Raw genomic sequence first — 14,493 nt, 5'->3', positions numbered from 1 at the left:
CTACTTCAGAAGGTTGGAGACCCTCAAGACCAGTTTTAAGAAGGGGAATACGGGACATGGTTTCTCCCCCCATTCTTCTGGCAACACCATTGGCTACAACCATGTAACTTAAAACTTTCAAAATTAGATATGTTCCTCTGAGATAAGGCTTCCAATGAAACACTACAGTGGTACCTCTGGTTATGAACTTAATTCGTTCCAGAGGCCCGTTCTTAACCCGAAACCGTTCTTAACCTGAGGTGCGCTTATGCTAATGGGGTCGCCTGCAGGTGATTTCCGTTCTCATCCTGGGCCAAAGTTCTCAACCCGAGGTACTACTTCCGGGTTAGCGGAGTTTGTAACCTGAAGTGTTTGTAACCCGAAGTGTTTGTAACCCGAGGTACTATTGTATTAGAAAACATAGTGGACCACAGATTTGGGTGCCTAGGACGAGTTCAAAATCAATATGCAGAATGGACACCATTGTGCATTGGTAGCCTCATTTCCAGATGATATCCTTTCCTGCTATATTAGGTTCTCTGTTCTTCCCATTGCTCCCCAGGGCATGCACTGAGAATATGCCTGAATTCCGGGGTGATGACTACTTGGGTACCAGGCAAAGCCAGAGCTATTAATCAAAGGTGCAGAACTGGTATCAGCCAGTGAGCCAGATCTAACATTGCCAGGTGGATGGGATCCAAACCTCTCCAGAGAGACAAATGTCTGTTTGGAGGAAGGGAGTTGAGTCCACTTCCTCCAAACAGAGAAAACCCACAGTTTTCAACAAGGAAGTCCCTACTTAGCTGATCCCAGTCAGCTAACTGGTGCTGACAGCGAGCCCCACTCACAAACTAAAGCTCACTTTAGTTTCCCAGCGGTTCCTTTGTAGCTTCATCCACACCTGACATCACCTGTGGGCCTGGTTTGTGAGGTGCATCCTCACTGGACAAATTGGAGACCTGGACTTGGTTTGAATAGGCCTTCCGGCCGAAGGTCCCCCACCGCTCCTGTTCAAGTTTCATATGGACAAATGGCTCTAAAATTGCAATCGTTTATTACGTAATTAGAGTTGAGGCATATTGACAATTGAATTGCAACTGTTAATATGAGAATTGGCTTTGGGGTGCCAGTTGGTAAGCTCAGTGCCGTTTTATCCCCCAATGTACCTCATTCTATACCTCATAGAATCGTAGAGTTGGAAGGGAACCCAAGAGTCATCTAGTCCAACCCCCCACAATGCAGGAATCTCAGCTAAAGCACCCATGGCTGGATCTAGACACATCAGAGAAGCGTTTCAGTTAAATGCAATGTAAATTTGAACAGAGAAAACAGGTAGATAAAAGTGGGACTTTGCAGCGCCATCTGGTGGCACAATGTTATATCGCATATACAACGCATATAAATCGCTTTTTCTTTACCAATTTAGCTGAGTCCCATGATAGATGGCTTTCCAAGCTCTGCTTACAAACCTCCAAGGAAGGAGCGTCCACCACTTCCAAAGGGAGTCCATTCCACTGTCGAACAGCTCTTACTATCATATTTAATTGGAATCTCCTTTCTTGTAGCTTGAAGCCACTGGCACAAGTCCTCCCCTCTAGAGCAGGAGAAAACAAGTCTGTTCCCTCTGCCATGTCACATTCCTTGAGATATTTGACAGTGGCTATCATATCTCCTATCATTCTCCTCTTTTCCAGGCTAAACATACCCAGCTCCTTCAATTATTCCCCATAAGGCTTGATTTCCAGACCCTTGATCATCTTGGTTGCCCTCCTCTGCACACGTTGCAGCTTGTCAACATCCTCCTTAAATTGTGGTGTCCAGAATTGGGCACCATATTCCAGGTGTGGTCTAACCAAGGCAGAATAGAGTGGGACTATTACTTCCCTTAATCTGGACACTAGTCTTCTGTTGATGCAGCCTAGAATAGCATTAACGTTTTTGTTGCTGCATCACACTGTTGACTCATGTTACTGCTAGTAAGCCAGGTGTCCCCCATCTTATATTTGTGCATCTGGTTCTTCCTGCCTAAGTGCAGAACCTGACATTTGTCCCTATTGAAATTCATTTTGTGATCTTGCGCCCAGTTATCCAATCTGTTAAGGTCACCTTGAATCCCGATTCTGTCTTCTGTGGCTTTTGCTTCCCCTTCCAGTTTGATGTCATCTGCAAATTTGATGAAAATTTCTACCAGTCATATATGAACTAAAAATGTGCTTATTAACAATATTCAAGAAATGGTTTTGTGAAATATTGTTTATTGCTACTGTTGCTCTGAGATTGTTTTCTGTAAAATAGCCCCCTTATGTCTTGATTTATCTTCTCTAAACAATTGTAAATGGGGTCTATATGGGCAGGAGTAGAGGGAGGTGAAAGGTGGTAGTATCCCTACTGTTTTCTTAAGATGTGCCATACAGTAGCATAATGTAGGGTTGCCATATGTCCGGTTTCCCCCAGACATGTATTTAATTCAAAGGGCGAAATCACCATCTGGGGGAATTTTTAAAAAATCAGCAAAATGTCTGAGGTTTTGCAAACAGAGCCAGGAAGTGTGTGTGTGTGTGTATCACTCTTTCCTTTTCCCCGTATCTATGGACACACCTGCTCTGTGCAAAGACTTGCTTTGCAAGCAGAGCCAGGCAGTGTGCATGCAAGGATCCCTCTTCACCCTTTCCTGTCTCTATGGTGTGCCCCCATGGTGCCTGCTGGGATGGGGCAAATCAGCTGATGAATGGCTCTCCTGCAAGGTCGGGGAAAGCTCCCCCTCCTTCTGGCTTCATTTCACTCCTTTTGGCCATTGCATGATTTTAAGGTAGAGGAAAGGCAGGAGGTCTGCCTGGTGAGTTGCATCTGGGGCACGAAAAGATTCTGCAGCTGTTTTGGAGGCGGCGCCTCAGGATGAGTGGTGGGAAATCCTTCCCCCGCCAGTTTAGAACAAGTCTTTCTCTCTCCCCCCCCCCCCCACTATCTCCAATGAATGAACCTACAGTGAAGTTTTGCAGAGTCTGCCTGCTCTTCACCTTTCACTCCTCTTCCCAAGGTGTGAAGGGCCCTGCGTGGCTTCTACACCCTGTTGCTTCTGCGGAGAGGGCTCATGCCTCCCTCAGCGGATGGATTTGACAGGTCCTACAGTTTGCAAAAACTCCTCCCGCTGTGATCAGCTCCCCTCCCCCAGCCTCTCAGAACCAAGAAAGTCATGAAAGGGGCGGAGGAGAGACTGGCTGCACACGGGCTCAGTCTCCAATTGCTTGGGGAAAGCCCTGGAGAGGCGGAAACACAGACAGCTGTGGGGAGACCTTTAGTCTTGGCCACTGATTTCATGGAGTAAGAGCCACAGGGAATGAGCTCCCTGACACTCAGCCAAGTCTGTGGAAATCATGTTTTTGCTAATAAAGAGTTAGCTCCAACTTTGAACTGTGTGATTTACTGACCGGCATGCTCTGTGGCAACCAAGTGGGTGGGACTCGGAACATGCTAGGTACTTAAAAGAGCATCAGCCCATGACACAAATTTGAAGGCAATTTAAGTTATCTGAGCAAACCAGTGCCTGGAAACTCACCAGCACTATACTCTGCAGCAAACCCAGCAACCTTATAAGCAAAGTTTTAAAAAATCTAAAACGAAATAAGATGGGGAGAAAGGGCAGGAAACCAGGGGCCTAGTACAAAAGACTTAGGGCTCAGACCTATTGAGGCACCCAAAGCTGCAACAGATTTCATGGGAAAATGCCACACCACTGACCTTGTCCAGGTAGTTCAGACAAAGTGTCCAGCTGCAATGGATCACATCACAGAAAAGTGACTCCCACATGGTTCTAGCTGTATTGTATTCAATAAATATCTAACTGAAATGATGCTATTGGTTGTGCCTAATCGCTTTTCAGTTCATATAGATGTTCCACCATTATATGCCGGGGTCAGCAAAGCAGCCTGAAGCCTACAGCAATGCTTTAGTACTGAAATTACCTTCTTTGCAATGTTTCCCATTTATAAAATTGACATTTACCTGAAGCTACAGTCATTCAAGCTGTAGTTTTCTGTGCTACAAATTTTATTCTGTATTCCACACCTACTAATGAAATTTGCCCCTGAATGAAAATGACAGGGGCTCAGGCCTTCAGTCTTCGAAGCTTGCATACGTAAAATAATAAGAATGCTCTGTATTTGTTCAGATGTACATAGTGAAACACATAAATATGCAGACTGAGTTGCTCGGCGAAAGTGAAATTCCTTGTACTATGGAGCTTTTAACTACATCCCTTTGGTGCTGAGTGTAATCACTGATTTCTAGGAAAATGTGTTGGAAGATCTCTGCACCCAGAACCTCTTATTTTATGAAGAGCAACCTTCCCATGCAATGCCCAATAAATTGAAAGTTCTCAAAAGTAACTTGAAGTGTGGTGCAAAGTGGCATGGGAAAGGTAATCTTACATTTTATCTTATTGTATATATTCAGGTTTCAAATACAGAAAGTATAAAGATTCTTGGAGCACTTCAATTATTTTTGAGAATGTTACAGTTTTATATGGAGAATAAAACACCTGCTTGTGTCAGCATCTTCAACTGTTAATCATTTTTTCAAGAATACACTCAGTGGCGTAGCGTGGGGGGTGCAGGGGGGCCCGGCCGCACCCGCCGCAACATCTGGGGTTTAGGGGGCGCAAATCCACGGGTTAGGGGGCGCAAATTACTTGCCTTGCCCCGGGTGCTGACAACCCACGCTATGCCACTGAATACACTACATACCCTTCCCCAACCTGGTGCTCTCTAGATGTTCCCCATGAGCCCCAGCCAGCAGGGCACCAAGAGGGCGAATGTGGCAGAAGCAAGAATGTTTGGGGTGAATGGCTCTTCTCCTGGATTTGAGAGATGCACACAGAAATAGTTCTCAACATCCAACACACACACACCCCACACACCACCAATGACAAAAGAGGACTGCTTTAAAAAAAGAAAAGATGTGTACCTCATTGTGATAGTGTGTTGCTGTCTTCCTAATGCTGCTGCACTGTAAAGATTTGTGAGATTTTTGTATTCCAGGGTTTGACCCTAGAATCCTTGCATGCTAACCTACAGTAGAAGACTAGCTGCTTTGCATGCACCTGGCTGCTTCTACTGAAGTGAGAAGCATGCTTTGTGAGACTGCCATAACCTCCCTTGGCTGAAACCCCTTCCCAGTCCTGTTTGTGACCTCATTTGCCGTGGTACGTGCATAACTATCTTTTATCATTAGTTCCACTAACCTTCATCACCATTCTTTCTTTTTCAAATTTAATACATACTTTGCATCTTTCACTTAACAATATCAACAGAGTGCTTCACTTCTCTTTTTTTCTTGTAGACATTAGATTGAAAAAACTTGTTGATGAACGAGAATATTTACTTGAACAGGTAATCAAAAGTTTAATACTTCCTCTGTATTAGTCTCTTCAGATGTTGCCAGTTGTTTCCCTAAGGGTCAGAGCTGATTGACAAGGTCAAAGTTTTCATGTGATAATTTGCATTGCCTGAGCCAAATTAGAACAAGACTTTGGGCCACTTCACAGAAAAGAATTTTGCACTTGAGTGTGATCAAGTGCAAATGCATATACATTAAGTGTGCACGTGTGTGCGTGCGTGCGCGTGTGTGCGTTGAGAGAGAGGGGGTGCTTGTTGATTTTTAAAAGGAATGCAATTGGATATTGAGGAGGGGTTGGGCTCCCTATAAGGGGGAAAACCCTTCAAAACGTGTGTGTGCTTCACATCTCATATAGTGCTTGGGTATTCTGTGTACTCACACCTGAGCAGAAAAATATCTCCATGAACCCGCCATATCTTACCACTTGGTATTTTCACTTTTCATTGCGTTCTTTAGCTCCAGGGCAGAACAGTACAGTGGTACCTCGGTTTAAGACCAGTCCTGTTTAAGAATGATTCGGTTTATGTACTCGGCAAAACTGGAAGTAGTGTCCTGGTTTGCAAACTTTACCTTGGTCTACGAACGGAATCCGAACAGTGGAAGGGCATCAGCGGTGGGAGGCCTCATTAGGGAAAGCACGCCTCGGTTTAAGAACTGTTTTGGTTTAAGAATGGACTTCCGAAACGGATTAAGTTCGTAAACCAAGGTACCACTGTAATGTTAAATAAAAAAAGGTAAAGGCAAAGGACCCCTGACAGTTAAGTCCAGTCCCGGACATTTCTGGGGTTGCGCGCTCATCTTGCTTTACTGGTCGAGGGAGCCAACATTTGTCCGCAGACAGTTTTTCCAGGTCATGTGGCCAGCATGACTAAGCTACTTCTGGCAAACCAGAGCAGTGCACGGAAACACCGTTTACCTTCCCGCCAGAGCGGTACCTATTTATCTACTTGCACTTTGACGTGCTTTCGAACTGCTAGATTGGCAGGAGCAGGGACTGAGCAACGGGAGCTCACCCCGTCACGGGGATTCGAACCGCCGACCTTCTGATCGGCAAGTCCTAGGCCCTGTGGTTTAGACCACAGCGCCACCCGCGTCCCTCGTAATGTTAAGTACATTAGTACAAAGCTGTGTCCTCACTGGCACGCTGTTTGGAAGAAGCGGAGCGGGGGGTGATTTGCAGCTATGCACCCTCCCCTATCTGGCCCCTTGTACAGAGTCGTCTGCCATATCGAATTGTACATTTTTTTTTTAAGTGTTCTGTGTAATCATAATAATACAATCCAGGTAGCTAATGTGATAATATTTTGGCTTCTCCAAAATTTTCACTTCACTTTTTAAAAAGAGCAAGATTTTTAGTTGTTATGGTTGTTTGAGAAAACGCTGGCAGTGTCTGCAGCTTCTGTTTCCTGCATGACTTCTAAGCCCCTTCTGTCCCTGACTTTGTCTGTAACGTCTCCTCTTTCTGTCACATCATTCCTTACAAAAGTAATTTCAGATGCTACGGAACACAAATATCAGTTCAAATAATGCAATCTGAGTCCACTTGTTGGGAAATGCAGTATATTTGTAATTCTAATTATTCTGTTCACATATTGTTCGTGTGCCAGTAAGTTGATTAAATTATTTGTGGTTTTCAGGTTAAAAAATTAAAAGTACAACTGGAAGAAAAGCAGAACAGTAACGTGGAGAATTTACATTTAGAAGATGGAGTCATAGAAAATGGCACAGAGATGCATACGATTGAGCTCCAAAGTAAGATTTATTCCCACATTGTAGATTCTGTATTCAGCTCTTCAGTGACAAAATTAATTTTATCCATTTACATCATACAAAATATAATTGAATAGGTTTCATTATTAAGGTTGGTGGTCGCTTGCCCACCTCCTTTCTGTTAAGTTGTGGGCGAACATATCAGATGACACAGCGATTCTTCCAAGCAGCTCTTTATTTGTAAGCTGGAACAGAACTGAACTGAGGAGCTCAGTCAGCCTGCTTATATAGAGCTCCAGAACAATGTAACTGTTGCAACTTTCTAAAACTATCCAATCACTGAACGTCACTTTCGATCCTTCATTTGCATACAAACTATCCAATCACTGAACGTCACTTTTCGATCCTTCATTTGCATAACTATCTACAGTATCCCCCTGCTGGCCCAGGGTGAGAACTTCAGTACATAACACTTTCCCTGCATGTTTACCCACTTTGCTTCATGCAGAGGTGCAGCTGCTCTCCCCTGAATGCTTATTTCCTGAGAAAACCAGTTGGAAGCTGTGCCAAGTGATGGGGCCCCGACTGTAGTGTGGAACTGAATGCATTCAACAGATGTGGGCAAGAGTAGGTTCTGTAGACTAATAGGTTCACACATTGTATGGTCAAAGGTGGTCAATATGTGCTTTCCATCTTGGAAGGATCATAGAAATTAGGAAGGAGTTTTTGTTTAGTTGCCAGCAATGAGTAGTCACTGTACTGCACTGAACTGCAACCCCATCCCCCCCCCAAATCTTTTGGGGTGGCTTACAAATGTCATTATGAAGTGGCGAGGAACAAAACTTAGCCACTGTTTCTTAGTTAAGGAGTTCTTCTAATAGCCAGCTGAGATTTAAAGGAATAAAAAATGTATTGCCTGCTAACAGAGCTGGCAGAGATGCCCTACAGTCCATTTCTCTCCCCTATTGCTTGATCAAATGGTTGCTGTAGATGACAGTTGAGAGGTTTTTGCTTCTAGGATAATGAGTGGACATTACCAGAGATCCCGTGGACATAAAGGTAGTTTGGTGCATTTTTCATGAGGTTATCATTGTAAAAGTGGCATCTGAACAGCCCTATACAACACTCTAAATAAATTGCAGTATATTTTAATGCCCCTAGGTACTGTGGGAATATTTTTCAGAGTTGTTTTAATGGGTGACACATTTTTTAAAAATGTCTTTAGGAGATGCAAATAGACAAATCAGTGACCTCAAATTTAAGCTTGCAAAGTCTGAACAAGAGATTACAGCACTGGAACAAAATGTAAGTTTGTGATCTGTTTATATCTCTCTTGAGGTGTACTTTCTTATCTAAAAATGTTGGGAAGGGATACCCAGGCAGTGATGCCGAGTGTATGTGCTTCCATGCAAATTCCTGTGAAATAAGTGGAAGTTGTTTATATTTCAGTTCTAAACATATTGGAATGTAAATGAGTAATTGTTTGTGGTGGGTTGCCGTGTTGCTGGCGATGACTATGTGGAGCATAAAGAACTAAGAGGGCAAGAAGGCATTTGAGTCAGAAGGCTTTTCGATAGCATAATGGTCTTGAGTTGCTTACAAAAATAACACTATAGAAATAATTGGTTCAGAGTATCAGTCATGCAGATACATAGCTGGTATTGAACAGTTTGCTTTAAGTAGCGCTGTCATGTAATTTTCTTTTCAGAAATTTCCATCGCCAGCCAGTTTATAAGCTAATGCATACATATCCAGTTCTGTAAAGAATTCGCAATCTGTGAGCAATCTGTGAGTCAATTCCTCTAAACAGCTTGAACCTGGGGCACCTGCCTCGGTGCCTGTGGGTACTTTGAGATAATCATCTGATTCTCTTCCCTGGGTTCCCACACCATCTGAAATAGAGCAGGTGGTGACGGGGTAATGGGCCTTTTCCGCGGCAGTGCTCCCATTCCCCCCAAAGTACTTGGGGTGTACTCTGATTTGTCTTTCTGGCCACAGGCAAATGCTATCTTATTTTAGTGATTATTTATATTCGTTTATCAAAATATTTATATACCACTGTATCAGAAAAATGCATCACAGTTGTTTTCAACAGTATAAGACATAAAGCCAAACTGTAAAGTCATAAAAAGTTAAAAGCAAGTAGAAATTAAAAACAAACACCAATACAGTGGTACCTCGGGTTACATACGCTTCAGGTTACAGACTCCGCTAACCCAGAAATATTACCTCGGGTTAAGAACTTTGCTTCAGGATGAGAACAGAAATTGCATGGTGGCAGCGGGAAGCCCCATTAGCTAAAGTGGTGCTTCAGGTTAAGAACAGTTTCAGGTTAAAAACGCACCTCCGGAACGAATTAAGTACTTAACTCAAGGTACCACTGTAGACTGCTGTGGGGGTGTCCTGTTAATTACCTGCATCAGCCTGGAGAAATAAAAAAGTTTTCAGTAGGTGTTTAAAAGTTAGCACTGAAGGCACCCATTGAATTGTTATGGTGTGTCAAGGACACTAAAGGCTCGGTTTCCCGTTTTTGCCAAATGAGCCTCACCCAACTCCCTTTTAACTTTTAAACTTAAAAAGAAACCCAACATGGCTTGAATACAGGGGCGCTGACTTGCCCCCCATATTAGGGGGGCACATCATGTGGCATGTCCTGCCCCGTCCAGGCATGGGGGGTGGGGTGGCGGCGAAGTGTGGCCCTGGGCTCTGCACTCAGCCGCCTCCCCCCGCAGCCTGTGCCGGACGCATGGAGGGCCATCTTTGCTCTTGCTCGTCCCAGCCCCCTCCTGGCTCCTGGGTGGGGTCTGGGGTATGTGGAGGGCACCCAGCGATGCCGGCCCCCTCAATAGTGGGAGGGCTGGTCCCCCTGATTCAATATAATCAGGGGACTGGAGCCCCTTGCGCCCCCCATTCCTAGCACTGGTGCTGAAACACATTTATGCTTTTCCTATACATTTGCTGCTTTCAGCTTATTTTTATTTACTTTATTGTGGTTTTTAATATTATAGTGCCAGGAAACCCTGCATTTTGGAAGAGTGGGATATAAATCTAAACAGTGAATAAAAATGAAGACATTATAAAGAAGCTGTGGAGCCAATATTTAATCTAATTGCTATAAATAAAAAAATATTTCCAGGCAAGCTAGACGGAGCAACTGTAGTTGTTATGGCTGAGGAGCAGGTGGAATCTGTTTTTACCCATTCAGTCCCTGCTGTTTAGGGCTTTCATTTTCATCATGGCTGTGATCTTAGTTACCATCTTGCTGCACTTTCACTTGCACTAAGAAAGGGAAAGCCGGGTTCATCTGGTGAAGGGTTTGGACAAGTCAGGTGAGGAGAAGATTGATCAGACATCTGTTACTTATTTCCTCTTCTGGCGATTCCTCCACTGGGTGTTAGCTATTGAACTGCCAAAGGGAAAATATGATTGACAGAAATATTTTGTTTGACATATATCTTAATAGTGGGATTCTGTCATATTAGGTATTACGGCTGGAAGGTCAAGTTGTTCGCTATAAAACAGCTGCAGAAAATGCTGAAAAAACAGAGGACGAATTGAAAGCGGAGAAACGTAAACTCCAAAGAGAGGTAATCCATGCTACTAAATCACTTCAAGTAAGATATTCGGCACCAAAAGTTTGTACTGGGAATTTTTATTGAAGTGTCCCTGACTAGAATGAAAGCAAGTTTATAAATTTTTAAGGTAGGGATAAAATCTCCAAACTTCATGTATTCTAAGCTAAAAAATAAATGCAAATAATCGTCAGTAATCAAATGCTTAAGACTGATTTGAGTTGTGCAGCACTATGCTATGGTACTGCTCAACTCAAATCATTCTTAACCATTTGATTACTGAAGATTATTTGCATCTGCAGGGCGAATTTTAAAGCAGTGATAAACTTATAAAAGACCTCTCCCTTACAGCAGGTGCTTCTAATCTAAGCTCATTACATGCAGTGAAGATACCAGGTAGCCTGACATCTAGCTGGTTGATAGGGGATCAAATACTTATTTCACTCATTATAATGCACATCCATCTCCGACTTTTGTCTTCTGGGTTTCTGGGGGTTTTCCTGTTGTTATTCTGTCTCTCACAGCTACAATAAACCTACCATTAAAATTATGGACTGATCATTTTTTGGTCAGAGGGCAAACGGGCAAATTTAGCAGGGGATCAAATACTCCCCCCCCCTTATTGTATATGGGGGGGAATCATAGGTCAGTGTCAGAGCCCCTGTTTTATATGAAGGTAGTCCCAAATGCAATCCCTGGCATCTCCAGTTTAAAAGGGTCAAGTTGCAGGTGATGTGAAAGCTGCTGGCTGTCAGAGTAGGGAATGCTGAGCAGGTTGCCTCCATGGTCTCCAAAGAAGGGAGCTTCATGTGTTCATGTATGTTCAGTTATTGTTTACTTCCTGTTTCTTTTTGAGACGAGATTAGCGCAGGTCACTAGACAACCCATTGAACTAGGATCTAGAATACATTGGCTTCACCATGGATTTACCAAAGAGGCTGAGTAAATCCACTGTGTCTTCAGCCTTAGTGGTTGTTTCTGGTCTCTGTGGTCACACATACAGGATCTGTGCCTGTGCAAAGCAAGCTGTCAAAAATTAAGAGCTTTAAAAGACATCTCCAGAAGTTTCCAAGATGTTCCTCTTGCAGGCACAGATCCCATGTGTGTGACGGCAGAGAAGACCCCACGAAGAACATCAGCTTACAGGTAAGCAAATCTGTCTTTACTGATCTTTAAAATCTGAAGAAATAATGGTTAGTGAATGATTGAGAGAATGATACTACTTCTTGTTACCTGGCTTTCAGTCTGGTTTCTTTTTTATTTCAGCTTCGTTCAGCATTAGACAAAATGGAAGAACTTGAAGTAAGCAATGGTCATCTAGTTAAACGGTTAGAGAAGATGAAAGCCAATCGAAGTGCTTTACTTTCCCAGCAATAGATGCCAGCTTTTGTTGGAGACTCCTTGACTGACGACAGTGCTGCAAAGGCTTGTGTCTATAATCTGTTTGGGATGCTTTGTTTCATGCCTTCTGAAAGCAACAAAAATCCAAACACATGAACCCATTTGCCATGTGCCACCATACTGAGGTTCCGCCTACGCAGATTCAAACCTGATGCATTATATGCATAAAATTAGCTGCTCCGAATGCCTGTCTTTGTAGGTGCCCTTCTACACTATATTCTTGAAGTGCATGCAGCACAGTACCTGTATGCCATCTAACAAGCACACTGGGCATCCTGCCAGCAGTTCAGCCTGAAAGGCGGCATAGCAGCTGGCTGTTGGCATCTTGAAAATGATATGGAACGTGAGAAAGATTAAGTGGCACTTGAATTTTCTTTATTTCTGAAAATCAGTGGGGAAGATGACAGACTTTCGCACAGACGATCACACTTCCCTTTGTGGCAGTGTCTGCAACTACAGCAACAGCGATAGTGTTTTCATAGCAGTCTTCATTTACAAAACACTGTGGAACCACAAGCCATTACAAAGCAAAACTCCTTCAAAGGAAATCATGAAAGAAGATGGTCTTGGAAGCAAAAGTGACCTTAAATGACTTTGCCAATAAAAATAGAGGTTATGGAGGGATTTTTGCACCTGTTCAATCATAAGACTATTTTATTTCAGGGTCAATAGGCAATAGCTTCACTTTAAAAAAGCTACAGCTTTTATTTGTATTTAATCTCAGTATTTGGAATCTAAGTAAATTACTTCTTTTAAAGGATGTAATCTTGCAAAAAAAAATAAAACTGCAAACCCGTGTTTTAAAAAGCAGTATCTCCTTTTGTTATATTCACTAGTCACTCAATACTAAATACAAATCAAATGTGTGTTATGCATTGTCAGCCTGTCTGCAAAGGCCTGAACTGTTGGCCATTTTCTGAACAGAATTTCACTCTCCTTGGAAGTAGAATAGCAAAAACTGTGTATTTCAGGGTCTAATAATCAGCAGCTAATGAAGCAAGGAAATGGCTCCAGTAAAAGGCTGAGACTCCAAAAAAAGTAACATCCATAAGTGGTAAAACTGTTTTTTTTTTCTTTCTTAACTTCTTAACTTAACTAGAACCTGTCTAAATTCCAAGGTAGGTTATGGAATCTTTCTTTTCAATATTATTGATTGACTACTGCTGGTTAGGGGGCAGGAGGAAGTTTTAAGGAGAGGTTAATGTATTCAGTGAGGTAATAAATACAGTACAGGTTCTGTATACAAGAATTTGATTCCACATCAGTGAAGAAAGTGTAAGAAATCTAGGCATTTTGAAGGAAATTACTCCCCTGGTATAAAAGAATTTCGTGAATTGCATTTTTGTCCACCACCAAATAGGGAGCCTGTGGGTTTTTTCTTTTAATGATTTCGAGACTTTAAAACCTTGTTTTTAATTCAAATGTTAAATGACTTTTGTGCTAAAATATATAAACCTGAATTGTATAGATGTGTTTCCTGAAAGATTATTTTTATATACACACTTGAAATTGATTGAATTGGTAGAACTGGCTACAGAATTGTTCTTGCAGAACATTCAGCTGTGTGGCGAGTGAGCTGATTTGCATGTATGTGGGTGTATTAATCACACTCCTCTTTATTTGGCCTTGACATTCCATTCTCTGGCTACAGTAGACAGTACAAGCTATAAATGGACCCAGTATCTGGAATGAGGTAATTTTCTATGTTGGAGCAAGAATCTACGTTAGGCAATGTATTCCCCAGAACGGGTAATATGGGAGGAGGCGGGAGACCGATTTTCTGTTTATAAACAACAGACCAAATTCAGTAACATTTCCCCCCAATTTTATTGAAATAAACTTTAAAACAGTTTTCAGCACTACGTATGTTTAATACACTATGTAGTGTATTAAATTTTAAGGAGCAAATGACATGATAAGTGCAAATGAGGTAGCATGAACCCAGGGCTGCTGTTTACCAGCTCCATCTGGTACGCAGGCCTACCTGCCTGTGGATTGCCTCGCCAGAGTGGTGCATGCTCTGGTTATCTCCCGCTTGGACTACTGCAATGCGCTCTACGTGGGGCTCCCTTTGAAGGTGACCTGGAAACTACAACTAATCCAGAACGCGGCAGCTAGACTGGTGACTGGGGGCGGCCGCCAAGACCATATAACACCAGTCTTGAAAGACCTACATTGGCTCCCAGTATGTTTCTGAGCACAATTAAAGCCCTAAACGGCCTCGGTCCAGTATATCTGAAGGAGCGTCTCCACCCCCATCGTTCTACCCGGACACTGAGGTCCAACGCTGAGGGCCTTCTGGCAGTTCCCTCATTGCGAGAAGCAAAGCTACAGGGAACCAGGCAGAGGGCCTTTTCGGTGGTGGCGCCCGCCCTGTGGAACACCCTTCCACCAGATGTCAAAGAGAACAACAACTACCAGACTTTTAGAAGACATC

At 43.0% G+C, this 14,493-nt stretch overlaps 1 protein-coding gene and 1 long non-coding RNA gene across 6 annotated transcripts in view; one reads left to right on the top strand and one right to left on the bottom strand.

Annotated features, from left to right (window-relative positions):
• LRRFIP1 (LRR binding FLII interacting protein 1) overlaps positions 1-12,863 on the top strand; it is a 93,364-nt gene extending 80,501 nt beyond the window's left edge. For all 5 annotated transcript variants that reach the window (XM_083400672.1, XM_083400670.1, XM_083400669.1 and 2 more), the window contains 5 exons: positions 5,317-5,366; positions 7,011-7,125; positions 8,309-8,388; positions 10,566-10,670; positions 11,922-12,863. In XM_083400672.1, coding sequence (XP_083256798.1) covers positions 5,317-5,366; positions 7,011-7,125; positions 8,309-8,388; positions 10,566-10,670; positions 11,922-12,032 — 461 coding nt within the window. In that variant the 3' untranslated portion in view covers positions 12,033-12,863. The remainder of the gene's footprint in view (positions 1-5,316; positions 5,367-7,010; positions 7,126-8,308; positions 8,389-10,565; positions 10,671-11,921) is intronic.
• On the bottom strand, positions 7,259-8,302 carry LOC310659686. The gene is made up of 2 exons (XR_014502932.1): positions 7,481-8,302; positions 7,259-7,432 (listed from the first exon to the last, which is right to left on the bottom strand). It is a non-coding gene; the product is annotated as an uncharacterized lncRNA (long non-coding RNA).
• Positions 12,864-14,493: the final 1,630 nt, after the last annotated feature.

Source organism: Podarcis tiliguerta (genome assembly GCF_965153285.1).
Source record: "Podarcis tiliguerta genome assembly, chromosome: 1".
NCBI lineage: Eukaryota > Metazoa > Chordata > Lepidosauria > Squamata > Lacertidae > Podarcis > Podarcis tiliguerta.
The sequence above is the reverse complement of the archived record's forward strand: the minus strand, read 5'-3'. Positions and strand labels throughout refer to the sequence as shown.